The following is a 26291-nucleotide window of genomic DNA, read 5'->3' as shown; positions in this document are numbered from 1 at the left end:
AAGACTCTTGGGGAATGGCCATTATTAACGTTATAAATGGACACACATTATACATACCCTACAGTTTGCTGTTTTAGCTTAGAACACTCCCTGCCAGTGCATGGAGGTGTATGCCAGTCACCTTCACCGTAGGGCAAGCAATCTGCGGGTATATACCATTCCCTTGAAAACCTATTCCCCTGTGGGTAGATTTTGATGTTTTGTCGGGTGGATTCAGCTAGTTGACATGTGTATGCAGAATATTGCCAGATTGCTTTCCAAAAAGTCAGACTAGTTCACCCACCTGCCAACAGCGTAGGAATGCCCATTTCCTGACACCTTGCTAATGCCGGATATGAGCTATCCTTGTGACTTTCGCGAACCTAGGGGGAAACTAACCACTGTCATCTCGTTGTTCTGAGTTCACATGATTATCATTTTGTGTATGTTGTGTTCATATTTCCTTGTTCTCTAGCCAGTTGATTTTTTCCATTAATGGTTTATATTGTGTTTTTCCTTTTCTGTCTATAGAGTTGTCTAATTTGTAGACACTCCTAATACATTCTGCATAGTAATCTTGAGTGTGTTTTATAGCGTAATATTTGTGTTTTCATTCTTTTATGTTTTATGTTGTACGGAATTTAAGTTTTTACATAATCCAATCTGTGTTTCTTTTATGGTTTCTAGATTTTACGTTTTGCTTAGATGCTTTCCATCTGAAGTTACAAAAATGTTGCCTACATTTTCTTCCAATATTCTTATAATATTCTTCTAGACCTTTAAACCATTTGGAATTTATATTTGTTTATATATATACATTTTTTCCAAATGGAGAGCCATCCATCCCAACAAGATCAGCCTGTCAAATTTTACATAAAATTTTTTTAAACCTTGGAGTTGCATTGAAGGGGAGTCCACAGAAGCTTCCAGTGTGGAAAGAAGTCAAGGGGGATGGAATCTAAGAGCCGAGTCCAGGCAGCACCCACTCCGGGGGCTGCTGCGTCCCCAGAGGCACCCCCCTGGCTCTCCCTGCACTGGTATGGGGACTATGAGCTCCTCTAACTGTCCTTCGGGAGCGCTGGCTTCTCTGTCCACCTGGCAGGGATGCGCGCACAGCCCTGCTCAGGCTGTAACCCTCCAGCCCGTCCCTGTGTTGACAGATGCCCCGTCAATACTCCAGCCTAAAGCCTAGGCCCCCGGCTCCAGCTCCTCTTCCGCATGTTTTGCATCTCCACTCACCTCCTACTTGACAGGCCGGAACTGGACCGTTGGGGGTTTGCTCCAAGTATCAACGCCTTCCCTACACCTCCGCCCCCCCACACACACACACTCTTCTCGTTCTGTAGGTTGTAGCTCTGGTGTCACCTCCGCCCCCAAAGCTTCCCGTAGCCTCCAGGGCTTCCGGCGCTCAGCTCTTCTCTGGATCGGTTCTCCCCACTGCTGTGGCCACTGCCCCACAGGTCTGTCATCCTTACTTGGATGTAAACAGCTGGAGGGCAGCGTTGATGCCTTGATCCCAGTGACGTCCTCGTTGTCCAAGGAAAAAATGGGGCCCTAGAACATGGAGTCAGAATTAAGATGCAAAACTCTGATACAGAGGATGGATAAACAGCAAGGTCTTGGTGCACGGCACAGGGAACTCTGTTCAGTATCCTGGGACAAACGGTAATGGAAAAGAATAGGAAAAGGAATCTATATATGTTTTGCTGTACAGCAGAAATTAACCCAATATTGTAAATCAACTCTACTTCAATAAAATTTTTAAAAAAAAAACAGAAGTACACGAGGCGTGGACGCCTTGAAAAGGAGGAAAGAGCACCTTCTCTGGGACTCTGGGCTGCGAAGGTGGGCACAGACCTCGGTCCACGCGGATTTATAGGTCACGTGAGTAGGTGCAGGGTTAGCGGCACGATCTTCACAGTAAAGGGGGACGTGAGGGGCTTTGCTGAGAACGAGGATGAGGGCTTGGGGTTGAAGAGCATAATGACGGAATCATCAGGCTGAAGGGCCAGGGAGGGGGGCGACCAAGAGGAGGGCCGTCCCAGCAGGGCCTCGTGTAAATCACGTTCCAACCCACCACTCAAACTAGTCCGGATTCTGGGTGCCTTTCTTTCCCATTCATCCTAGTGATGGGTTTCTTCAGGATGGTTTAGGCTTACAAACCCGTATTTTTACCTGTGAGCTATGAAGTTATCCTATTCACCTGTGATAAAAATAGTGGGATCTAAAAAGAAAATCCTAGTCTGGGAGCTAGAAGAGAATCTTGCGTGTGTCCCCACTTACTTAATCTTATATTTCCCAAATAGTGAAAAAAAGATTGAGATAAAACTCTTGTGCTTTATTTTTTTAGAGTGAAAATGCCCATATTTCTTTCAATAGTAAAAATGGAGATACGCTTATTTGAACGTTTTGTGATGAACACCACCTACGTGAAAATTCATTCTTCAGGTTGGCAGATTCTGGTAATAAAGGTAACTTTCCAACAAAAGCATTTTCTAAGCAGTACTTCTCTTATCAAACATTTGAGGCTGATCCACTTCAGAGCCCAGGGCTTTACATTAACCATGTAAGATACACACGCACATAATATGCATCTACATACATGTATCCTAAGATAAAGTAGAATACCAATTTTACAGGTAGCGGTCACATCTTTATAAAATGGGAATTTGGGTCCTGTTCCCATGGATGTACACGCTGCAGGCAGTGTGGTGTCTTCTTGTGTATCCTTTGTCACTGAGAAAGTGCAACTCTCGTTGTAAGTGTAAATATACTACCTTTCTACACAGCCATACCCCATTTTTCCCAAAAGTATCACAAAAGGTGGCCGCCATTTACTTGGTGAATATACAGCCTTCTGCAGAAGGAAGAGTCTGTTATTAAAATAACCCGAGTGTGACCCAGCAGAAGACACTACTGCCTCTAAATTCCCTGTCCTACACGGAGTCCACGAGTTCTTTGTTTTATTAATAATAAATACTTTGAACATCCTAGGCTTCCACTGCTTTCTCAGATAAGGAGTGAAGCAGGTCTTTGTAGACAGCAGAGTTCATGAACCGCGGGTACGAGTCCCTGTGCATCAGGGTGTAGATCTGCAGCTGGGCGTCATCGAAGATGTGCGGGGACGGCTCGGCCATGCTTCTGTTGATGGTCTCCCTCACGCGGGAGTCCAGGCTGACCTGCCGGCAGGGACACATGGGGCTGTGTCAGACAAGGGCCTCTTTGGACATACACCCCAACTCCCATACCTTGTTTGGTTCTTTAAAAATCCCAGACCCAACAAGGTCATCCCCAAACCTAAGCTGTTGAAAGAGGAACTGAACACAACAGTGGTCCCAAACTTCAGAGGCATCAGAAGCCCCTGGAAGGCTCGTTAAAAGAGAGTGCGGGGGGCCCCCCCAGAGCTTCTGACCCAGTGGATCTGGGGGCGGCTGACAGTTTGTATTTCTCATGAGTTCTCTCGGTGATGCCGGTGGGGGTCGCACTGCTTTAGAAAACCACAACGCCGCTCTACGTCTTTAAAGTGGGGGGACTCTGGCCGCAAGGAAGAAAGGTAGCGCACATTGACTTACCACTGGCGAACTGCCTAAGAACACTAGGACGAAAACCTGGAGCTCCAGGCTGGGGTCAGGCAGAAGTGACCCGAAGCACCGTGGAAGGGTCAATGCCACAGGCTTGGGCTTAACTCCCGGCTCTGTCGCTGTTTGGCTGTGGGACCTCAGGCAAAGTGAACTGTGCCCTGAAGAATTGCTCCCTAGGGACCTACCCGGCGGTCCAGTGGTTAAGACTCCGAGCTCCCAGTGCAGGGGGCGTGGGTTCGAGCCTTGGTCCGGGAACTAAGATCCCGCATGCCGCGGGGTGCGGCAAAAAACCCCAAACAACCTGCTCCATAAAGTAGGGGTGATGAAGGTGGTAGCTGGTCAGGGCTTAATGAGAATGAATTCAAAGTGTGGGGAGTCCACGACGTCCCAGGAGATGCTGGCTCCTTGCACTCCGATGTCTGCTCGTCCTGGACGAAGCGCATCCCAGACCAGAGCAGCCCGCGGGAGCCAGACAGCCGAGAACAGGACAGTGATTCACACGCCTTCTCTGCCACGTGAGGAACCTCGGCTGGACCATCTCTGCACCAGGGGGGCAGGATAGATACGCAACGCATGTGCCATCGTTTAATATAAAACTGAAAGTGTGCTTATCCAAGTCACCGAGCACGGGCTTCAGTGATCTGTCTTTCCAGATGCATCTATCCACCTCCTCCTGGGAAGGCTGGGACCGCTTATCCCCAGCAAGTCAGGGTCCTGCTCACGCTCTTCCTCCCTCTGGCTTTGTAATGGGCACAAAGCCCTGCTGACGCCGCCTCTTTGACGCGGCTCGAATCCGGCCACCTCCCCCCGCCTCTCTGCCGTGACCCTCGTGGAGGTCAGCCACCACCTCGATGGCATTTGTTCACCGGCCTCCTGACTGGCCTCGGGCCGGCAGTCCAGGGCCTCTCCGCACCACCCCCAGACCCAGCACTCGGCTCCAGACCTCGTGCTGGTGTCGGTGGGCTCAGGATCAAGCGCAGAGCTTGCAAGTTCCAAGTTTAACCTTAGGAGGCCCTTTATGACCTGCTCCCACTGGCTCCCCGCCTCCGCCTCACTATTCCACTCAAGAATTCAAGGAACTTGGCATTCGCCTGGAATTTAAAGGAAGAAGAAGCGAGAACTAGCTTGTCTTTGTTCTAGGAGGCTGTCTAGGGGAACTGTCTAGAATGGCCTGGCTACCTGTACTTCTCTGTCAGGTCTTGGTTTCCACATCGCTCCCCGGTCCTGGGAAGCTTCCCAGCCACCCTGAGCTGATCCCCATGGCTGCCCTCACTGCCAGGCCATGCCCTCCTAGAAGCTTCCGGAGTGTGAGGGCCCAGGTCTTAGGAGCTCAGCTCCTGCCAGAGGGGGGACTCGACACTCATTGTGGGCTGAGAGGAGAAAGCCTCCTGCTTGCTCTTGTTAGAAAATTAGACTAAGCATGGGACTTCCCGGGCAGTCCAGTGGTTAAGACTTCTCCTTCCAAAGCAGGGGGTACGGGTTCGATCCCTGGTCGGGGAGCTAAGATCCCACTTTTGCCTTGCGGCCAAAAAAACCAAAAAATAAAACAGAAGCAGTATTGTAACAAATTCAATAAAGACTTTAAAAATGGTCCACATCAAAAAAAAGTTTTTTAAAAAAAAGAAAGAAAATTAGACTAAGCATTGCTGCAGAAAACATCAAAAAATATTCTAGGGGACTTCCCTGGTGGTGCAGTGGTTAAGAATCCACCTGCCAATGCAGGGGACACGGGTTTGAGCCCTGGTCCGGGAAGATCCCACGTGCCGCGGAGCAACTAAGCCCGTGCGCTACAACTACTGAGCCTGCGCTCTAGAGCCCATGAGCCACAACTACTGAGCCTGCAAGCCACAACTACTGAAGCCAGTGCGCCTAGAGCCCATGCTCTGCAACAAGAGAAGCCACCGCAATGAGAACCCCGCGCACCGCAACGAAGAGTAGCCCCCGCTCACCACAACTAGAGAAAGCCCGCGCACAGCAACAAAGACCCAACGCAGCCAAAAATAAATTAAAAAATACATTCTAGTTCACAAACAGTTAAGGCGCAAATGGAACTGTTTCATTCTCTACAACCTCCATCTGAAGACCGTCCCTCAAGTGCTGGTGGGGACAGGGTCTGCTCAGGACGGGAAATGGACACAGGGTTGCTGAGGGTGGTCACCCGGGGTGAGCCCGCTCTGCCCGGCGTGGGCAGGACTTCACATCGTTCCCTTGTCACTCTTCCCAAATGTTCAGGCAAGTGGGGACCTCCCCTTCCTACACAGGAGGGAACCGAGGTGCAGAGAGACTCAGAAACACACCCGAGGTCATGCAGCTATTAAATGAGAGAACTGGCGCTCAAACCCCAGTGCATCTGACCCCAAGGTCTACGCTCTTAAACTTTTCAAGTTTTTACATTTCAAGTAATAGATGCTTATATTTGGGAGGAAAGGGTCGTCTTTTTATATCATCTTTGCTTTACAAATTTGCCAAGTTTTTTGGTTGTATAATGCTTTGAAAGACAGTGATGAAAAACCTTGCCTTAAAAAATAAAAAGGAAAGTCATGACAAAATAAAACTATGTGGAAGCCACACATTAAAGGACAAAAATCTCTTGCTTTTTGTTAACCCCAAATGGAAAGAACTTTCTGGACTTCGTATCCGTACATCTGTCAGTGGAACATCTCCAACTTACTGCAAACTTAAAGAAGCGAAATTGAGTCCCACTGTCTTTCTCCCAAGCACGGTCCCCACCCTGTCTGCCTAAACCAGACGTGCAGTCATTGCAGACTCAGATCAAAGCCATCCTCTCTGGCTTCTCTTCAGCTGGCCTGGTTGGACCATCGTCATGTCTGGGTTGGAATTCGTCCTCTAACTGGCCCCTGCCTCTGGTCTTCTTTTCCTAATCTATCATGTAGTCTTCAAAAATCCAAGTTTGGTGATATTACCAGGCTAAAGTCCAAGCTCTCCCCGGGATAAACCTCAGAAAGCCTCAGCCTGGTCCGCAAACCTCTCCAGGCTCTCGGACCATCCTCTTTTCCTAAACGTTCCTCCTGCTGTTGGCCACCGGCCCCAGTTGTTTGGTAAGCACTCTACCCTTCAGCCACCAACCTTCTGACGCTTTCACGGTTCCTGTGACCCCATGCTCTTATCCTTGGCCCATCTAGTCCTGTCCCCTGGGATGCCTTCATCCCACTGCGTTTCTGGTAATTTCCTCCTCACTATCCTTGGCCCATCCATGGCCTCTCCAGGTACCTCTTCCTCATGCCCCCCGCCCCCCAGTGATGGCTCGTCCCCCAGCCCGTCACGACCCCAAGACGTCGCACCCGGGGCCCCATGTCTGCTGCCCCCTTGTCTGTGAGCTCCCTGACAGGAGAGGTCCTGTTGTATTAGCTTTACATTCTGAGCAGCACGTGTGGGGTTTTACCATCGGAGCTACAAGGCACTTAGGTTTGAGGCCAATGTAACCTCCTAGATTTTAGATTTGGAAGAATGAAAACTGAGAGATGGAAGCTTGATGATTTCACTCATCTGATCATTTCTCTGATGTCACAAAGGGACACTCTGGGGCGAACCTCTGCAACATCAGCATCATATTAGTGATGCTCATTCCACCTAAAATCAGGATGCCTGTAAACAAGATTTTGCTCAGATTAAAAGGATAATTCTATTTAAAGGAATGCTTATAGGGTGTCATTTAAAAACAGTGTTTAGGGGCTTCCCTGGTGGCGCAGTGGTTGAGAGTCCGCCTGCCGATGCAGGGGACACGGGTTCGTGCCCTAGTCTGGGAGGATCCCACATGCCGCAGAGCAGCTGGGCCCGTGAGCCATGGCCGCTGAGCCTGCGCGTCCGGAGCCTGTGCTCTGCAACGGGAGAGGCCACAACAGTGAGAGGCCCGCGTAGAGCAAAAAAAAAAAAAAACAGTGTTTACAGCAAAATGCATAGATGCCTACTTCTAGAGAATCGGATGGAAGTTATAGATCCTTTTCCCAGGAAAATGCACACAGTCTTTGATTTCGGGGGACACTTGGCACCCATTGGTGGGACCACCCTCCAAGGCGTTTGAACACGATGAATGGTGGAGCAGCCCTAAGCAGGCCGGGTGACCAGACACTGAAGGGGTTCCTTTCACCCACGGCCTCCTGGGGGACATTTCTGGTGGGTACGTACCTCTTTAGGAGAAAGAATAGAAACGTAGTCTTCATATATTATTCTTGCTTTCTCTTCGATCATGGTTTTATTAGCTTCTTTCTTCAGTTCCTCACACGCCATCCAGAAGAGCATGTTTTCTTCACTGAACTCCGTTCGGAGAAATTCCCGGAAAGCGTTCCTTCCCGCGGGCGTGAGCATGAGCTTGTCGAAGGACTGGGCCCAGGCGCTGGCCTCCTCCAGGGTGGGACCCGGGCTGGGCGGGGGCGGGAGGAAGGGGTGAAGGGAGCAGACGTTGGTGGCTGATGTGAATTTCATCCCGAGAAACGCGTCTCTCTCGCTCTGAGAATGAAAATGTGCCCTTAGGCCCTTTTAGCCAGAGAAAGAGCTGTTCTCATTTCCTTGCGCCTTGGGCAGAAACACGTGTGGCACCTTCCAACTGTCTAGCTGGACGGCACCACTGCTGCCAAAGGGCTTGCAAACCAAACTGCTGGAATAACTGCTAAGAACAAGCCTGTACATCTAGGCACATCCTGGCAAAGGTTTTAAATTATAAAAGTAAAACAAAAAATTCTTAACAACCATCTGACCACAAAGTCCCCAGGCGGCTGTGATAGACCCAAGTCAGACCTGACCACCTGGCTTCCAGAACAGTCATGGGGCAGTGTCTGCCCAGGGTTCTAAAAGATTCAGAAGAGAATGTTAAAGAGAAAAAGAAAAGAAGATAAGTTATGTCCAGTAACTACAAGTGATGAACAGCAATGACGAACTGAGCACTTACGGATTCACCTTTTACCTGGAGACCTAGGCCATCGGCAGCACCGCACTCACCTGGGTGCTAGGTCCACACACTGCCCTCTGGACGCCCCCCTCCATCCCCAATGGAACTGCTATTCTTGATTTTGGGGCTTACCCTGTTTTAGTTTATTTTTACTTACACTTTCATTATATTGAGGCCAGAAAACACAATCTGTTTAACAATGATCCTTATTAATTTCTTTTCCCTTACCCTTTTTCTTTTCATAGTTTTTATGGATGTATCCCTGAAGAATATATTCTTTAGGTTTTTTTTTTTAAGACTCTACTTTTATTTTTATTTTATTATTTATTTATTTATTGGCCATGCCTCGAGGCTTGTGTGATCTTAGTTCCTTGACCAGGGATTGAACCCACGCCCCCTGCAATGGAAATGCAGAGTCCTAACCACTGGACTGCCAGGGAATTTCCCTTCCTGGACAATTCTGATAGTTGAATTCAGCCTACTCATTTTTGTGATTCCATGTTTAATTGGTTTAAATATTTCAGAGACCATTACTTTATATTTGATTGCAGATAATTCTAACATCTGAAGTCTTTTGACCTCTAAATCCAAGTGTTGTTTCTACTGACTCTCATTTGTGGTGGGTTGTGTCCTTCTAGTTTTGTAATTTTTGGTTGGTCTTAATCTTTGGGAAACTGAGAGTCACATTTGATGGTATTGCCTTTCCTCCAGAGAGGATGTGTGTGTGCTTCCTACAGACTGGGGACCACTTCTGCTCCTTTCGTGGACCAGGGCTGGATCCTGGAGTCCTGGCTTTAAGCTCCTTGCCCTACGCCCTCTGCACTGGCTCTGAGAGAAAACCCTTCTGTCCTGTGCTTAGCAGTCACTGCTCAGGGCTCTGCTTAGTTTATATTTGGTTTTGCTTTTCAGGTGCTTTGTCCTTTTCCTTACTTTCTGTGAGCCCAGTATTGCAAAAACTTTTAGACTTATGCAAAATCTGTTCTTCTGTCTTGGGAAGGCCCCCAGATGATCTAATCTGCCATACTGCCAAAGGCTCTCTCTCCATTTAGTTTTGGGAGGTAAACAGTGTATTGCCAAGAATTTGGTATGTAGCGAACCTGTCCTAATTATATGATGATGATAGAAAAAACTCTCTCCCATATGCAAAGTTTACAATGTAAATTCTATGTCCTTTTCCTATCTTTAAGATGGATTATAAGTGACCCAGCAGAGAAACATCAGTGAAAAGCTGAAGACCAGAGAGTTCGCTGATGCTTCGGTGGTTAGGATTCCAGGCTTTCATTGCCATGGCCCAGGTTCAATCCCTGGGTGGGGAACTGAGATCCCATAAGCCACGTCGCACGGCCAAAAAAAATAAGAAAGCTGAAGACCAGCCAAAATGGGTCATAGAAAGCGAGTAGTCAGCTGAGCCAGCAGTGAGACACAGACAGATAAACAGTCATTTCAAGTTTAGTTTCAAAGTTAGATTCAGTGTGTATAGATGAATCCTATGTAAGTACAACTGTGTGGAAATGCATAGATAGTTCCTTTGAGGATACGTAAAAAAACTGTTGATGGTTTATATTTGGAGATTGGGACAAGGTCTGGAGTAAGAAGAGGACAACTGAGCTTTTATTGTAAAACTTTTGTACCGTCTGATTTCTGTTTTTTATAACAGGTGTTTAAGCTTTTCATCATGAAAAGAGTATTCTGTATGAAAACATAAATCTCTATCATAACCAGTAAAATTAGTTTTGAAAGAAATATATATATACATGTTTTTTGGCTATGCGGCTTGTGGGATCTCAGTTACCCCACCAGGGATTGAACCCGGGCCACAGCAGTGAAAGCCCAGAATCCTAATCACTGAACCACCAGGGAACTCCCTGAAAGAAATATTTTAAAAGATGCTTAAAAGATAATTTAAAAATAGTAACTTAAAGCAATCTACATAAACATACCGGATTCTTTTTAGATAGGTTAATTAAATTGGCAAGGCTTAGTAAAGAATGCTAAATTAAAACAAAAAGAATGCTAAGTTATGTTCCTTAAATATGGGGATTCAAAATATATCTTCTTACTCCTTTTAATTTAAGAAATACATATAAAAGAATGACTGAAAAACTTAAGGGTAATCAGTAGTACCCTTTAAAAAGAGAGAGAGAGAGAGAGAGAGAGAGAGAGGGAGAGAGAGGGAGAGAGAGGGAGAGGGAGGGAGAAAACATATCTTTTCCATAGTACCAAAGAACCTAGAAGCAAAGAAAGCACAGTTCATACAGTAAAAAAAAAAAAAAAGAAATAATTAGGGGGTATTGTAAGTAGACAGTCAACAAACATTGTAGAAGATTAAACATATCCGTAATCATCAAGACAACTGACCCAATGTAATTGGATTTTAATTCCCAGTTGAGTGACAGAGACTCAAACTGGGCGAAAATCCAACATAATGCTATTTTCGGGAAGCATACAAAATACTACCAAAAATTATAAACAAACAGGCAAAGATATGTGAGGGAAATGTAGATGAATAAGATTAATATCTAAATAGAAATGGAAGCAAAAGGCATCAAATTGGATAAAGAGTCATTTTATATTATTGGATATGATTGAGAACAAATAATGGCCGATATACATGGAATCCTTCCCTCTTGCCTGGCTCTGTTCTCAGTGCTTTACTGGTTACTCAGTGCTCACGACAACCCTTCTTTGGCTGAGTCACAATACACTGTTATTATCCCCATTTTACACATAGGGAAACTGAGGCAGAATGTGGCTGCTAAGTGCCCAAGGTCGTACAGGCAGGGTGGACAGAGGCAGGACCAGACGAGGGCTTTCTGGTTCCAGACAGAACTCAAAGCCTCAAGCCTTGGTGCAGGATTCAGTACACTGAAATATATAAGATAAAAGCTGTTTTTAACAGACTCATGAATTGTGGAAGATTTTAATATGCATCCTAGACTTTGAAATATCTGGGTAAAAATAAATAAAATAAAGAATGAAGAAAAATATTTTAAGTAAACTTTTAGGTTACTTGTTTTTTGCCCCCCTCAAAAATAAATAATTTAAGACAAGACCTATTTGAACAATGCTTTTAGGATATTTGTCTATTGCCTGCACTTATGTTGGCATAACACAAAGAAAAGGAATAAGAATAGGTAAGTGGAAGTAAATCCATAGATAATACAGGAAGGAAAAAAGACAATTTTAAAATTTGGCATTATGGAAAGTAATTTGTGTGTTTTTCCAACGTTTTTCTCAAAATACTTAAAAAATGATACATTTACTAAAGTATAAATTTATAGTTAAGAAAAAAAATGGACCTTTAAAATTTTCCTGAAACCCTAACTTGTGTATTTCATTATGTTCTTTTTATTTAAAAAAGTAAATCACATAAAAAGAAAATGATGTCATATGTTTTGCCAAGAAGCATCAATTTCTATTTGTGATTAACAGGCATTAGATTAACAGTGGAACTGATTTTTCTCCCTGTCATACAATGAATTAAAAGGAATTCTGCAGAGACTTCCCTGGTGGTCTAGTGGTTAAGACTCTGAGCTCCCAATGCAGGGGGCCTGGGTTCAATCCCTAGTTGGGGAACTAAGATCTTGCATGCCTCACGGCATGGACACAAAATAAATAAATAAATAAATAACTTAAAGAAAAAAAAGAATTCTGCAGAGTGAAAATGTGATGCAACTTATGATTTGATATTATTAAATTGCAGTTAGAGAAACTGTGTGTTCTATTGAAACAAAAATGCAAAAAAAAATCTGGTTGAGAATCTATGAGAGGATGGATGTTCACTAAACTTATTTTGATCATCATTTCATGCCGTATACAAGTCAAATCATTATGCTGTTCTCCTTAGGCTGACACGGTGCTGAATGTCAATTATATCTCAATAAAACTGGAAGGAAAAAATAATAAGGTTAGCATTTCTGTCGATTTAGTGAGTTAAACACTATGAGATTTTACCTTTCTTCACAGGTGGGAAGGTCTTCTGTTCTGAGCTCATAGGAAGCAGTCCTGAGTGTCTGTTCCTCTTGGTTTCTAACAGTGAGACTGCAAGAAATAAGACAGACACGTGTTAGTTGAGATCATTCTGTATCAAGGAAGGATTTTTTACAAATATTTCAGAGAACTCCAGGTTACCAAGTAGAATTAATTTCTTTTCTTGATAAAAGTGACAAGTCTTTGTTTTCTTAAGAAAACCAAAAGTATGACAATAAAGTGTTAGCAAAATTAATTCTATTTATAATACTATGGTCTACACTCATTGAGAGAGTTTACATTTAGAATAATAATTCTTTTCATAAAACATGTCCATTAGAAATTAGTAAAAAGTTCAGATTTTCAGGAATGTTTTCGGTTTTCATTTTGTTTCCTGAACCTTGAAAAGAGGTATACATTCTCCAGACTTGGTTTCCCAGTGAAAATGGAGATTTTATGTATTTACAGGCACACATATGAAAGTATGAAAGAAAGCCAGGAAAGTGTACAATCAAAATCTCTATTGTACCTTTCAAGAGAGTTTGTTTCCTTATACACGTTTTGTACCTTCATTTGTAAATTTATTCCAGGTATTTCTGTTGTTATAGTAAATGGAATTTTCACTTCCATCTCATCTTCTAACTTTATTGTTTGTACGTTTGAAGGTAATTTCTTAATAGCTTTACTGAAGCATCATTTTTACATCATAAAGTTGCCTCTTTAAAGTGTACAACTCAGTGGTTTTTAGCATAATCACAAGGTTGTATGACCCTCACTACTATCTAATTTCACAACATTTTCATCACCCCGAAAAGAAGGCCCAGACCTGTTGTCAGCCACTGCTCATGACACACTACCTCTGACCTACACCAGCCCTCAACATACACTAATCTGCTTCCTGTCTCTAGAGATATGTCTATTCTTTTTCATTGAATGAAAGATTCTTTAAATTCTACAGTGCTTTACAATTTTCGAAAGTTTCACACACATGCTTTCGTACAATCCCATAGTAACCCTTTTCTCCGCCACCCCTTTATGGCCGCTTCCCCTTCCCTCTCCCCAGTGGTAACCACTAGTTTGTTCTCTAAGACATGTCTGTTCTGGATCACACCATATGTGGTCCTTGGTGGCTGGCTTCTTTCACCTGGCATACTGGTTTAAGGTTCATTCATGTTGTAGCATGTTTCACGACATTATTCCTTTTTGTGCCTGAATACTATTCCATTGCCTGGATATATCACAATTTGTTATCCATTCATCGGCTGATGAACAGTTAGGTTGTTTGCACGTCGGGGCTATTTGTAAATAATTCCACTATGGACAGTCATGTACAAGTTTTTGTGTGGCTGTCTGTTTTTATTTCTCCTGTTTAGATACCCAGGAGTGGAAATGCTGTCATGTCGTAACCCTATTGTTAACATTTTGAGGAAGGCCCAAACTGTTCTCCAAAGCAGCTGCACCATCTCACACGCCCACCAGCAATGTTGGAGGGAGCCAATTCCTCCACACCCTTGCCAACACTTACTGTTGTCTGTCTTTCTTATTCTAGCCATTTAGGTGGTTATGAAGTGGTATCACATTGTGCTTTTGGTTTGCATTTTGCTAATGACTCATGACATTTGAGCATCTTTACAAGTATTTATCAGCTAGTTGTACATCTTCTTTGGAGACATATCTATTCAGATCCTTCACCCATTTTTAAATTGGTTTGTCTTTTTATTTTTGAATTGTAAGAGTTCTTGACATTCTGGAAGCTATTATTTTTTGTCAATTTGATTTCTCTCTTTTGTGTTTGTGTCAGCTTAGCAACAATTCCCCTGGCATTCTCAAGGGAATTCTCATATCATCAGCAAACAGGGAGCTTTTCCTCTTCTTTCCCAATCCTTAGGCCTCCAGTTGTTTTTTCTTGTCTGATCCTTAAAGCACAGTATTGAATAATAGGGAAGATCCTGGACAGCCTTGCCTTGTTCTTTTTTTAAAAAATTGATTATTTATTTTTGGCTGCGTTGGGTCTTCGTTGCTGTGTGCGGGCTTTCTCTAGTTGCATCGAGCAGGGGCTACTCTTCGTTGCAGTGCGTGGGCTTCTCATTGCAGTGGCTTCTCTTGTTGCGGTGCTTCTCTAGGTGTGCGGGCTTCAGTAGTTGGGGCACATGGGATTAGTTGCTCTGCGGCATGTGGGATTTTCCCGGACCAGGGCTCGAACCCATGTCCCCTGACTTGGCAGGTGGATTCTTAACCACTGCGCCACCAGGGAAGTCCCCCTTGCCTTGTTCTTGATTTTAGCAGGAATGCTTTTAGTTTCCCATTAATATCAAAATGGATTTTTATCGTTGATTAGTTGAGTTTGCTTTATCTTACTATTGCCTCTGTACTGTCTTTTCTATTTTTTTATTATGCCTTTCCTTAACATTCTTTACACCATTTTATAAATGTCTTTTATTCTATTTTCAGGCATTTATGAATTTTCAGTAATTGTGTGTTTGTGTGTAGCTCTATTTTTCTTTTAAGTGCAGTCATTAGCCATGCAGGAACTCCTTTTTCTTGTTGTTTTCATGACGCCAGGGCTAACAGTTTCAGTAAATGATGGTTTCTTAAAACAAAAACAAAAACGAATTTGAAAAGCATCTGGGTGCTCCGCTCTCTGCAGGAGTATTAATACTGCCCGACGTCACAGACTTCTTTCATAAGAGAAAACAGTACTACACAGCGGGTATGAAAAAGCAAAGAGGAAAAGGAAGGATGAATTTGACACAAGATTCTTAAAAGAACTGTAAGTTGTATTATGAATAAATAATGCAATATGTACTTAAGCTTTGGCATTTTTTCCATGTCTCATTTTTTTAAAAGTAGGAATATTTCTTAGTAGACAACGTGTTCTTGAAAAACAGTAATATATTTTGTGTCAACTTTTTGAACCTGAATTTATTTTTATTGTTAAAGTAGAATAAGAAAATGTTGATAGAAGCCAAAATAGTTGCTCACCACTTTGAAGAAATATTCAATAAAAGAAGACCCCTGCTTAGGTCTCTTTTGGTAAAGTTTAGAGTTGTTATAAAGAGGAAAAATGTCTTCAGTCTTCTAGAAAGGAAAACAAAAAGTTTATTTTCAAGAGATCAAGACTCTGCATGACTTCTTTTATAAAATGAAACGCCTGAAGGCCAGAAAGCAGGATTCTGAGAAAGATAATACAAGGGCTTAGAAAACTAATTGCCATTTACCTTTCTTAAAAATGGATTCTTGTAAACGAATAAAAAAAATCACTCTGAAAAACAAAAATGGACTCACTGTGTACTATCAACATGGGTAAATCTCAAAAGCATGTTGTGAAAAAAATCAAGGAAATCAAATATTGGAACAGTTGAAGTTTTCCACGCACTTTTTTCCCAACCTATGTCCCTCTTTCTTCTCCTGAGATAACCACCACACTTATTTTTGTGTTTTTTATCATTACAATTCACAGTTACCCTACCCTCTCTAAAAATGTATAAATAAATAAATAAAAATATATAGATATGCACATATTTCCAAACTTTGTAAATATGCATTGCTTTACAAGTTGCTTTTTCTCCTTTAAAAGCACATGCATTTAAAAGCCGGATGGTGTCACATTACATAACTACACCACAAAGCATCTATCCAGATATTTTCAGTTTTTCTCAATCAGATTAATGCCGTTATGACCCCTCTCACAGGGTGAATCATGATGCAATGAATGTTCATGTACAAGTCTTTGGATGAAATGTGTTTTTATTTTTCCTGCTAGCACATTTTAATATTTTAATGTAGCCAAATTTATGAATCTCTTCCTTTTACAGATTTTCCTCTTTCTTTTTAAAAGTAATTCTTCCCAACACCAAGATCATAAAGATATTATCTTGTGTCTTCCTCTTGGATATTCACGTTTAGGCTTTTAAGCCATCTGGAGTTGATCTTGGGAGATTAATTTTTTACATGATGCAATATAGGAATATAAATCTGTTTCTATGGATTTGGATACCAGGTAGGGTGACCAACCTTCCCAGTTTGTCTGGGGCTCATGGGTTTTCTGGGACATAGGACTTTCAATGCTGAAACCAACCAGGCAACTGGGATGAGCTGGTCACTTAATGCCAGGAATCTGGGTATTTATAGAATAGCTCATTCTTTCTTTTGCTAAAGCCACCTTTGCCACATGCTGATAAAGTTTTCAGTATTTTTTTTTTTAATTTTTAAAAATTAAAAATTTTTTTGGGGTGCATTGGGTCTTTGTTGCTGTGCACGGGCTTTCTCTAGTTGTGGTGAGCGGGAGCTACTCTTTGTTGTGGTGCACGGGCTTCTCTTGTTGCGGAGCATGGGCTCTAGGCATGTGGGCTTCAGTAGTTGTCGCATGTGGGCTCTAGAGCGCAGGCTCAGTAGTTGTAGCACGCGGGCTCAGTAGTTGTGGCATGCGGGTTTCAGTAGTTGTGGCTTGCGGGCTCTAGAGCGCAGCCTCAGTAGTTGTAGCACGCGGGCTCAGTAGTTGTGGCTCGCGGGCTCTAGAGCAAAGGCTCAGTAGTTGTGGTGCACGGGCTTAGTTGCTCTGCAGCATGTGGGACCTTCCCAGACCGGGGCTTGAACCCGTGTCCCCTGCACTGGCAGGCGGATGCTTAACCACTGCGCCACCAGGGAAGCCCCAGTATTTCTTTTATTGCCTTCCCTTGATGTGGAAAAATCGATGTTCCATTTCTGACTAAGCATAAATATCATTAATTTTGAAAGAAAATGTTCTTATAGTTTTTTCCTAAGAAAGACCGAGGTATTTGATTTGTTGATTGTTAACATGAGGTTATTTGTTTATGGCTCTGGATTTACACTTTCTAACACAAAATTAAATACCAAGTTTTACAGCTGTGTTTGCTTCTTTTGTATTCATCAGTGTTACTTGTTTCCCATGACTGCCCTCTGGGTTCACTTTTTACCCTTTTTACCCTTGAATGCATCCTTAGTTCTTTAGGGAGGGTCTGAAGGCAGTTACCTCTCTTGGCCTTTGTATGTCTGAAAATGCCTTATGTTACCTACACTCCTGAGTTATAGTTTGACTAAGTTTTCTGTTACTTTGCTCCCGTACTTTGAAGACATTGCTCTCTTGTCTTTCGTAGACACACGTACCACGTGCTACACGGGTGCTGGCTGTGATGAGGATGTCCAGGTACAGATTTATATTTTATTTATAATTTATATTTTATTCACCCTGGGTGACGTTAGCAGGAGGAGGCTGCTCTGGGACCCATCACCACCTGTCGCCCATACACCATCAGTCCCAGACATTGTTCAGGCCAGGGTCCCCACCTCCTGTGCCATCCCAAGGCACCAGAGCAGGGAAGGGGGGACGGGGTAAATGCCAGGTGGCATCCCTCCTGCACAGGGACACCTTTGCACACGTCTCAGGCATCATCTCACTGAGCCTGATGAGCAGAGTGAAAGGGTGGAAAAGGGGCCTCAGTGCAGTCTCTTCACCCCTGGCAGGTCCCCTCCCCGACTAGCGGGGGTCCTGGACACCTCGGTGCGTCGGGGGTGCCAACGCGCCCTTTCCTCCCATCTCCTGCCGGGTCCTCTAGACCCCTTGTCAGGGCTGAAGGCTCACTTTAAACTCCGGGCTGCTAGGCTCTGGTCAGCCACTCTCCCCCATATTCCCACTTGAGTCTGGGGTTCCATCCCGAATGAACAGACCTCCCAGCAGCAGGGTAACGTCCATCCTCAGAGGCACCGGCCTGGAACTTTTTGGAAATTAACACCAGCCCGAGGCAAGCAGGAACAGCCCAAACCGTCCTGGACTTTTCACCTTCAGCCTCCAGCCCGCCCACCCCCAGTTCTAATGGTTCTACCTCCCTGATCAATCCCAGTTTTCCTTCTTCTCCACGGGATAGTGAGGTCTGGTCTAACCTGCAGTCAAGCCCAAATAAATTTACAATAATTGAATTGCCTAAAGCTATGCACACATTTGGCTGTCACGAAGCACGTTTCATATCCGAGATTTCAGAAATGCAACCTAAGGTTCCCGTGATTTCTGGGTGTAAATCAGCTCCGTTTCTCCAGATCTTCAACAGTGACTCAAATGCTCAAGTTGTATCTCTTTTTTTAAAGCAATGATTGTGTATCTTCCACTACTAGTAAGTGAGCCTATATTTTTAGATTTTCCTCTCTCTGTCAAGCTTAGTTTTTGACATTTTTCTTTATTTAAAAACAATATTGATAAAACAGAAGCAGCAGAATATAAAATGCAGGCGCATTCTCCTTCATAACCCTAAACTTAAAGACCCAGATTAAATCCTAAGCCCTCCATGAAGCCTTTGTTACCAGCTGGAGGGCCTTGAGTTCACTCCTTTCTGCTCAGATATTCATATTCAGTCGTCAGCTGCCTTAGATTGTTCTTTAGATATTTGATATACAGTAGTTAGCCTGATTTCAGGGGTTTGCATATGTCTCTCCAGAGCTAGGATGCAGCCTCCTCTTGGGTTTGTTTGTTTGTTTTTGCTGTCGTCCATTACAGAACCCACATCAGAGGCAGGCATACAGCAGCTGCTTAAAAGCACTTACTGCATTCATCATCAACTGGCACCATTCAGGGTGCCGTTTTCCTACCAGGAGCACGTTCATGAAAAGCCGCAAACCTTACCAAGAACAGCTACAACAGCAGCACCAGCAGAAGCAGCAAGCGTTGGACCCCCGGTTCCCCACTCCGTGCTGGCCTGGGGCGGAGGCTGCGGGCCCTTGGGCTGCGCACACCTGCCGCTTTCGCATCTCCATGCGTTCTGATCCCATCGGCTGCAACAGGGAAAGTAAAAGGGGGGCGGGGCAGGGTTAGCACCACAGAAGCTGGAGATTCCGATTCCGTTGTCGTTTGGATCATTGAGAAGATGCAGTGTGACTCTCCCCAGATCATTTCTGCTAATTCTGGTAAAATTTGGTGCTTACAATCCATTCATTGACCAAACATTTATTCCCTGTCTAGAAGCACTGTGATAAATTCTAGGAGTGAAACGACGAATGGGGGGTCCCTGTGCTAAGGCGCTCACAGTTGGATCAAGGAGACAGACGCTGGCATCACATCCCTCAGACATCGCGGTGAGGACCTACCACAGGTGCGTTTCACAGCTCGAGTCCCCCCACCCCCGGCCCCCGCTGGACCATCGTGAGGAGGGGGCAGTTACAGGGGCAGCTGGATCGCAGCTGCAAAGCCCTTGGAGAGGCGCCCGCGCGCAGTCCTGCTCAGGGATGCCCAGGACGCGAGCCCGGCTCAGGACAGTGACCCACACCCATCCTGCCACCTGTAGGGACGGTGCCCTGGCCTTCCTCCCTGGACACTGCGTGGTCAGAAACCGCTTCATCCCTCACCTTGCCTGAGAACTACAGGAATGGTTGAAGGAGAGAAATATAAACGCAGCATAAGAAACGAGAAATTGCTGTGTCCGTTTTTATTTTTGATACAATGGTTTGAATTGTTGGTAGGGTAAAAAAAAAAAATCCAATCTGTGTTAAAGAACCTTAAGTAGATCCTTGGAATCAAATTCTGAATTTGATATTCTATTCCAACATTAGATTTATCTATCCCTACTATTACTTATCCTTATATGCTGTTGGACTTTTGTTTTAATTATCATACTTTTATTGTATGTTTTCATATTGGGTAAGTTCAATTCTCTTCATGAATTAAAACCAGGGAGTTCCCTGGTGGCCTAGTGGTTAGGATACTGGGCTTTCACTGCTGTAGCCGGGGTTCAGTTCCTGGCCGGGGAACTGAGATCCCACAAGCTACCATGGCACAGCCAGGGCAAAAAAAAAAAAGGTTATGAATTAAAACCAAAAAACGTTTTTGGCTGTTCTTGCCTGTTTGTGTTCCAGTGGAATTTTGGAATCAGCTCATCAATACCATGTGGGAATCTGATTAGGACCACGCTGGATTTATGAGAAATATTTGTGAGAAATGACATCTGTTTCAGTACCTATCAGGGATGACTGTGTAATATGGAAGAACCATTGTTCTATTACAAGTTCATCACTAAAGGGATGTTGCCTATAAGCTTAAATGATACATAACAGCCCATCTCTGAGAACCCTGCCTCCCAGGTAATGAGCGTGAAGCTAAAATACCTTTGTTTAGCTCACAAGAAACATCCTGACCCACAGGGCCCACCTGTGGATGGCTGCAGGAAGGAAGAAATGAACACAGCCCTTCCGGAGGCGGACTAGAACCAGGAAGTGCTCAACTTTACTCCCTCCCCTTTGAGTATAAAAGAAGCCTGAACCCTAATTTGCGGAAGATGGTTCTTTGAGACCTTAGTCCACCAACTTCTTGGTCTGCTGGCTCTCCGGATAAAGTCGCTGTTCCCTGCCTCAACAGCCCGTCTCTTGATTTACTGGCCTGTCCTGCGGCGAGCATAGGAGCTTGGACGGTAACTACTACTCAGGATTGGCCCTTGTCTTTTAATCATCCTGGGATGTACGTTCCAAGACAGAACGAGAGACCCGTCAGAGGGATTTACTGTTCCTTCCTCCACAGCCACAACAGTTCTTACAACATCGTCCACAGCGCCCAGCCTGGGTGGTCCAGCCTCCTGAGTGGACCCCTTTGAATGCCCCTGGGGGAGAAGCCAGGCTCCTCTGGCATCACTTTCTCACCGCATCCGCGGCATTTCAGTGGAGCCAGAGCCTGACAAGGGTTTCACTTCATTCAGGACACGGAGAGGCAAGGACACGCCAGTACAGTCTCCAAACAAAGATGCTTTCAGCCAAAGATGCTCCGGGTAACTTATTTTCTCAGAGATACCGATGCACCTTGCCTCATTAAAAACAAAATCCCCATTGCTTCTCAAAAGAAGGAAGGATTGTGACGTGGTCACGTCAGTGGGTTTCAACGTTCTTGCGAGACTGGGTCTCCCCAGTCGGTCATGAAATAGCTATTCATTTAAACCCTGTCTTATGTACAGTTCAAGAGTTGTCCTCAAACAGGTTCTGCATATTTTTGATAGGTTTTTTTCCTGAATATTTTAGAGGTCAATTTTTGCTGCTGTTGTAAATACCTCCCCCAGCCCCATGTTTCTAAATAGTTACTTCAGAGTCTAGGCAGGTTAATGACACTCTATCTGACCTCTCTATTGACTTCTCTTAGTTTTAGGAGTCTTCCTGTTAATTCTCTTGTTAGAATCTCTTGTTTCCTAGTTAGATACTGTCTATAAATAATCACACTTTACTTCCTGTCCCTTTCCAAGGTATATACCTCTTTCCTCTCCTTGGTCTTACTTCACTGGCCAGGAAGTTCAGTAAATATTGAAAAGTAGAAATACTGTCAGGCACTTTTGTTTTCTTCATGACTTTAATAAGAAGACAGTATTTTCCCTGTATGTGTGATGTGTGTCAGAGTTTTCTGGGAGAAGATAACTTTACCAAGTTAAGCACGTTTTCTTATATTGCTTACATAGTATAAAGTAAGTTGTGCCAGCCTATCTTAATAGTTAACATATTTTATTTGCTCATACACACCTATTTCTTTGTAAATACAGTTGTCCCTCAGCACCCATGGGGGACTGGTTCCAGCACCCCCAGGATACCAAAGTTCACAGATGCTCAAGTCCCTTACATAAAATGATGTGGTATTTGCACATAACCTGTGCACATCCTCCTGGATGCTTTAAATTATCTCTAGATTACTTGTAATACCTAATACAATGTAAAGGCCATGTGAATAGTTGCCAATGCAAGGCAAAATTCAAGTTTTGATTTTTGGAACTTTCTGCAGTTTTTCCCAGTATTTTTGATCTGAGGTTGGTTGAATCCACGGATGCAGAACCTGGGGATAAAGAGTGCCAGCTTGGGCTTCCCTGGTGGCGCAGTGGTTGAGAGTCCACCTGCCAGTGCAGGGAACACGGGTTCGTGTCCCGGTCCAGGAAAATCCCACATGCCGCGGAGCAGCTGGGCCCGTGAGCCATGGCCGCTAAGCCTGCACGTCCGGAGCCTGTGCTCCGCAACGGGAGAGGCCACAACAGTGAGAGGCCCGCGTACCGAAAAAAAAAAAAAGATCTTTTGAGATGATCATATGAATTTCCTCCTTTGAATAGTTAATGAAGTGAATCACATTAATGCATTTCTTTTTTTTTTTTTTTTGGCCACGCTGGGTGGCATGTGGGATCTTAGTTCCCTGACCAGGCATTGAACCTGAGCCCCCTGCAGTGGAAGCACAGAGACCTGACCACTGGACCACCAGGGGAGTCCCAAATGCATTTCTTTTTTTCTTTTTAATTTAATTAAATTAATTATTAATTAGGCTGCATTGCGTCTTCGTTGCTGCGCGCGGGCTTTCTCTAGTTGCGGTGAGCGGGGGCTACTCTTTGTTGCGGTGCGCGGGCTTCTCGTTGTGGTGGCTTCTCTTGTTGCGGAGCACGGGCTCTAGATGCGCGGGTTTAAGTAGTTGTGGCACGCGGGCTCAGTAGTTGTGGCTCGCGGGCTCTAGAGCGCAGGCTCAGTAGTTGTGGCGCACGGGCTTAGTTGCTCCGTGGCATGTGGGATCTTCCTGGACCAGGGCTCGAACCCGTGCCCCCTGTGTTGGCAGGCGGATTGTTAACCACTGCACCACCAGGGAAGCCCCCCAAATGCATTTCTTAATGTTGAATCACACTTACCTTACTAAGTAAACTCTTGTTGGGTCTAAAAGATGATTATTCTTTTATTATACTGCTGAAATTGATTTGGTAATATTTTTTAGGGAGTTTTAAAATCTATTTATCTTTGTTTTTTTCTAAGAGAATTATTTTTTCCCTGAAGATATGTAGAATCTGCCGGTAAAATTACTAGAACCTTTTGGGCATGGCTTGCTGACGATGTTTTCAATTTACTCTTTGATTTCTGTTCTTTTCATAGCTTCTTCCTGGCCTTGAGTCAACATGGTATTTTTCATTTTTTGAAAAAAATCCATCCCTTTCATCTAGTTTTCAAATTTACTGGAACTTTTCATTATTAGTCATCTTAATTGTCAGATCGAGATGCTTTAAATTACAGCAGGCTTGTTCAAAATGCAAATAGGTAGTTGCTTATGGGAGAGTTGCATATTTAGTGTCACTAAATATTTGTAGAGAATTAATTTTTCTAACATCTTTATTGGAGTATAATTGCTTTACAATGGTGTGTTAGTTTCTGCTTAATAACAAAGTGAATCAGTTATACATATGTCCGAGAATTAATTTTTAAAATGTCATAGCTAGTTAATATGAAGACTAACAACATATATTAAATGAATGCTACCTATTTACAAGATTTCAAAAATATGCCATTGTCAATTATGTTAGTTCAGCTCATCCTTTCAGACACTGATATGTGGTCTGATTAGCCAAACTAGCTTGCATCTTTTTCTTCGCCTCCATCTTATGTGTGGGAGAACTCCACACACATTTCATTTCCATTTGCTTTTTCTAAGTAACATGGAATCAGTGCTCCTTTGCTATTGCTATTCTATTCTTCCCCTGGTGTGTGTCTGGCACAGACTGCTGGCCGTCATTTCAGTGTCTGTTGGGATGACCCAAGCATGCCACATACATGAGGCCCCAGTAACTGGCTGCCTTTGCTTGAGGATCCCGAGGCTCAAAAGTTAGATGAATGTAAAACCAATGTCAGTGACCTCCGAAACATTTTCTATAATTTATGGCAGCCTGAGGAAATGGGGAAAACAGGTTGGCAGTTTATTAACTATTCGGATCTTAGCTAAGAGATGACCCTACTCAATCATTGCTTTTCCAGTCCTAGGAACCCAGCATTCAAGAGAATTCTTTCAAAGTTCAAGCAAAAGCCAAGGTAAATAAGGTAAATTCTTTTTTTTTTTTTAGCTTCACTGGTTCTTCGTTGTGGTGTGGTGGCTTCTCATTGTGGTGGTTTCTCTTGTTGCGAAGCACGGGCTCCAGGCAAGCAGGCTTCAGTAGTTGCGGTGCATGGGCTCAGTAGTTGTGGCTCGCGGGCTCTAGAGCGCAGGCTCAGGAGTTGTGGCGCACAGGCTTAGCTGCTCCGTGGCATGTGGGATCTTCCCAGACCAGGGCTCGAACCCATGTCCCCTGCATTGGCAGGTGGATTCTTAACCACTGCGCCACCAGGGAAGTTCCCCAAGGTAAATTCTTAATCTTGATCACAATCTTCTGGTAATTTGGAGTTGAAAGCAGTAACTAGTTAGAAAAAATTTTAACCGGACCATGATTAGCTCAGAAAAGTTATTTCTTATTTTCTGGTAAGCTTGAACTTGGTGGTTGGATTCCATGAATAGCTATTTATTTTCATTATGGTTTCCAAATTCTAAAAATAGCCATTATTGAATTACTCATTGGGAATATGATGAAACATCAAGTATTGTGTGAAAAAAATCTTGTGAAAAAAATCTTATCTCTTAGAAGGGGCTGAGACCTGAGCCCATGTTCCATGAGGTGTAGAATCATAGACAAGATCCTGATGAAGGAGAACCAAGAACCTTAAAGGACATACATTCAAAACCATCCTCAGCGACCTTTAGAAACACAATCTTATCATCAGTAGGACACGATGGGCTCTGAAAGAGTTAAGCCGGAACATAAGGAAATTTGAGAGGAGAAATTCCTCTGCGTGTCCCGAGCTCTCTCTCTTTATAAAGACATCCTAATCCAGTATGACCTCATCTTCTCTTGATTACATCTGCAAAAGCCCTTTTTCCAAATAAGGCCACATTTACAAGTACCGGGGTTAGGACTTTGTCTTAGCCCGTTCGAGCTGCCATAACAAAAGACCACAGACTGGGGGCTTATAAACAATAGATATTTACTTCTCACAGTTCTGGAGGCTGGAAGTCTGAGATCAGGGAGCCAGCAGGTCACAATCTGGCGAGGGCACTCTTCCTGGTGGTTCAGAGCTGGCACCTTCCTGCTGTGTCCTCACAAGGTGAAGGGGGCTAGGGATCTCTCTGGAGCCTCTTTTAGGAGAGCATTCATCCCATTCATGAGGGCTCCCAAGGGCTCCACCGACTAACACCATCATCTTTAGGGGTTAGGATTTCAACCTATGAATTTTGTTGGGGGGGGACACAAACATTCAGCCATATTAGACTTCAACATATTTGGGGGGGATACACTTTAACCCACGACAATGTCTAACATAGTCAGGGGCTCCTGTGAAGCCATTTTAATGCTTCTTTCCAGAATGAATCATCCCCATTCGCGTCCAGATGACTGGCTACTTTAATCTAGAGCCGAGCTGATGACACAAGGTGATACTTTATTAATGATGTTATACTAAAAGTCATTTTAAAAATGAAAATAACACATGCCCATGGTAGGAAAAACCAGACAATACTGAAGGATTTGCTATGAAAACTTCTAAAGCAAAAGATCATTATCTGTTTTTTGTATGTCCTTGCAGATAGCTACACACATTTATACACTTTTAAGAAAATGGGAGCACAGTACACACACCACCCCGTGCCTCTCTTTTTCACCTGACAAAGCACTGAGGTTCTTTTCACATTAGGACACGTGGTCTACCGCCCACACCGGAGTGAATTAGGTTTCTCCAACTTAAGTGTCTCAGAAAAGACAAAGGCACAACCCAAATGCTTTGCTTCTCGAGTAATGATTTGTTTCTGTTGTGTTTGGGTATACCCAGATTATTTGTTCATTTATTCGAGAAATGAAAACAGAGGTAGAAAAGTAGAGTCTAATACCATCTTAAGGGATTCTCTTATCCCTTCTGTGGGTGGGTTCAGTCATCACACTGAAGCGAGCACAGAAGGGCTGGAACCTCTGTGCTCAGAAGAGTGGATGGTAAGAAGAGGTTGGCTGAATGAATGAACACTTCAAACAAAAACAGATGCTTTGTTTAACATCATACCTCATATA

At 43.9% G+C, this 26291-nt stretch overlaps 1 protein-coding gene across 1 annotated transcript in view; it reads right to left on the bottom strand.

Annotated features, from left to right (window-relative positions):
* Window positions 1-2344: 2344 nt before the first annotated feature.
* RGS20 (regulator of G protein signaling 20) overlaps window positions 2345-26291 on the bottom strand; it is a gene marked incomplete at its 5' end in the record, with an annotated part of 72008 nt that continues 48061 nt past the window's right edge. The window contains 4 exons of the mRNA XM_079722796.1: window positions 2345-3158; window positions 7707-7941; window positions 12421-12507; window positions 19070-19218. Coding sequence (XP_079578922.1) covers window positions 2970-3158; window positions 7707-7941; window positions 12421-12507; window positions 19070-19218 — 660 coding nt within the window. The 3' untranslated portion in view covers window positions 2345-2969. The remainder of the gene's footprint in view (window positions 3159-7706; window positions 7942-12420; window positions 12508-19069; window positions 19219-26291) is intronic.

The sequence above is a fragment of the Hyperoodon ampullatus genome (genome assembly GCF_949752795.1).
Source record: "Hyperoodon ampullatus genome assembly, chromosome: 17".
NCBI lineage: Eukaryota > Metazoa > Chordata > Mammalia > Artiodactyla > Ziphiidae > Hyperoodon > Hyperoodon ampullatus.
The sequence above is the reverse complement of the archived record's forward strand: the minus strand, read 5'-3'. Positions and strand labels throughout refer to the sequence as shown.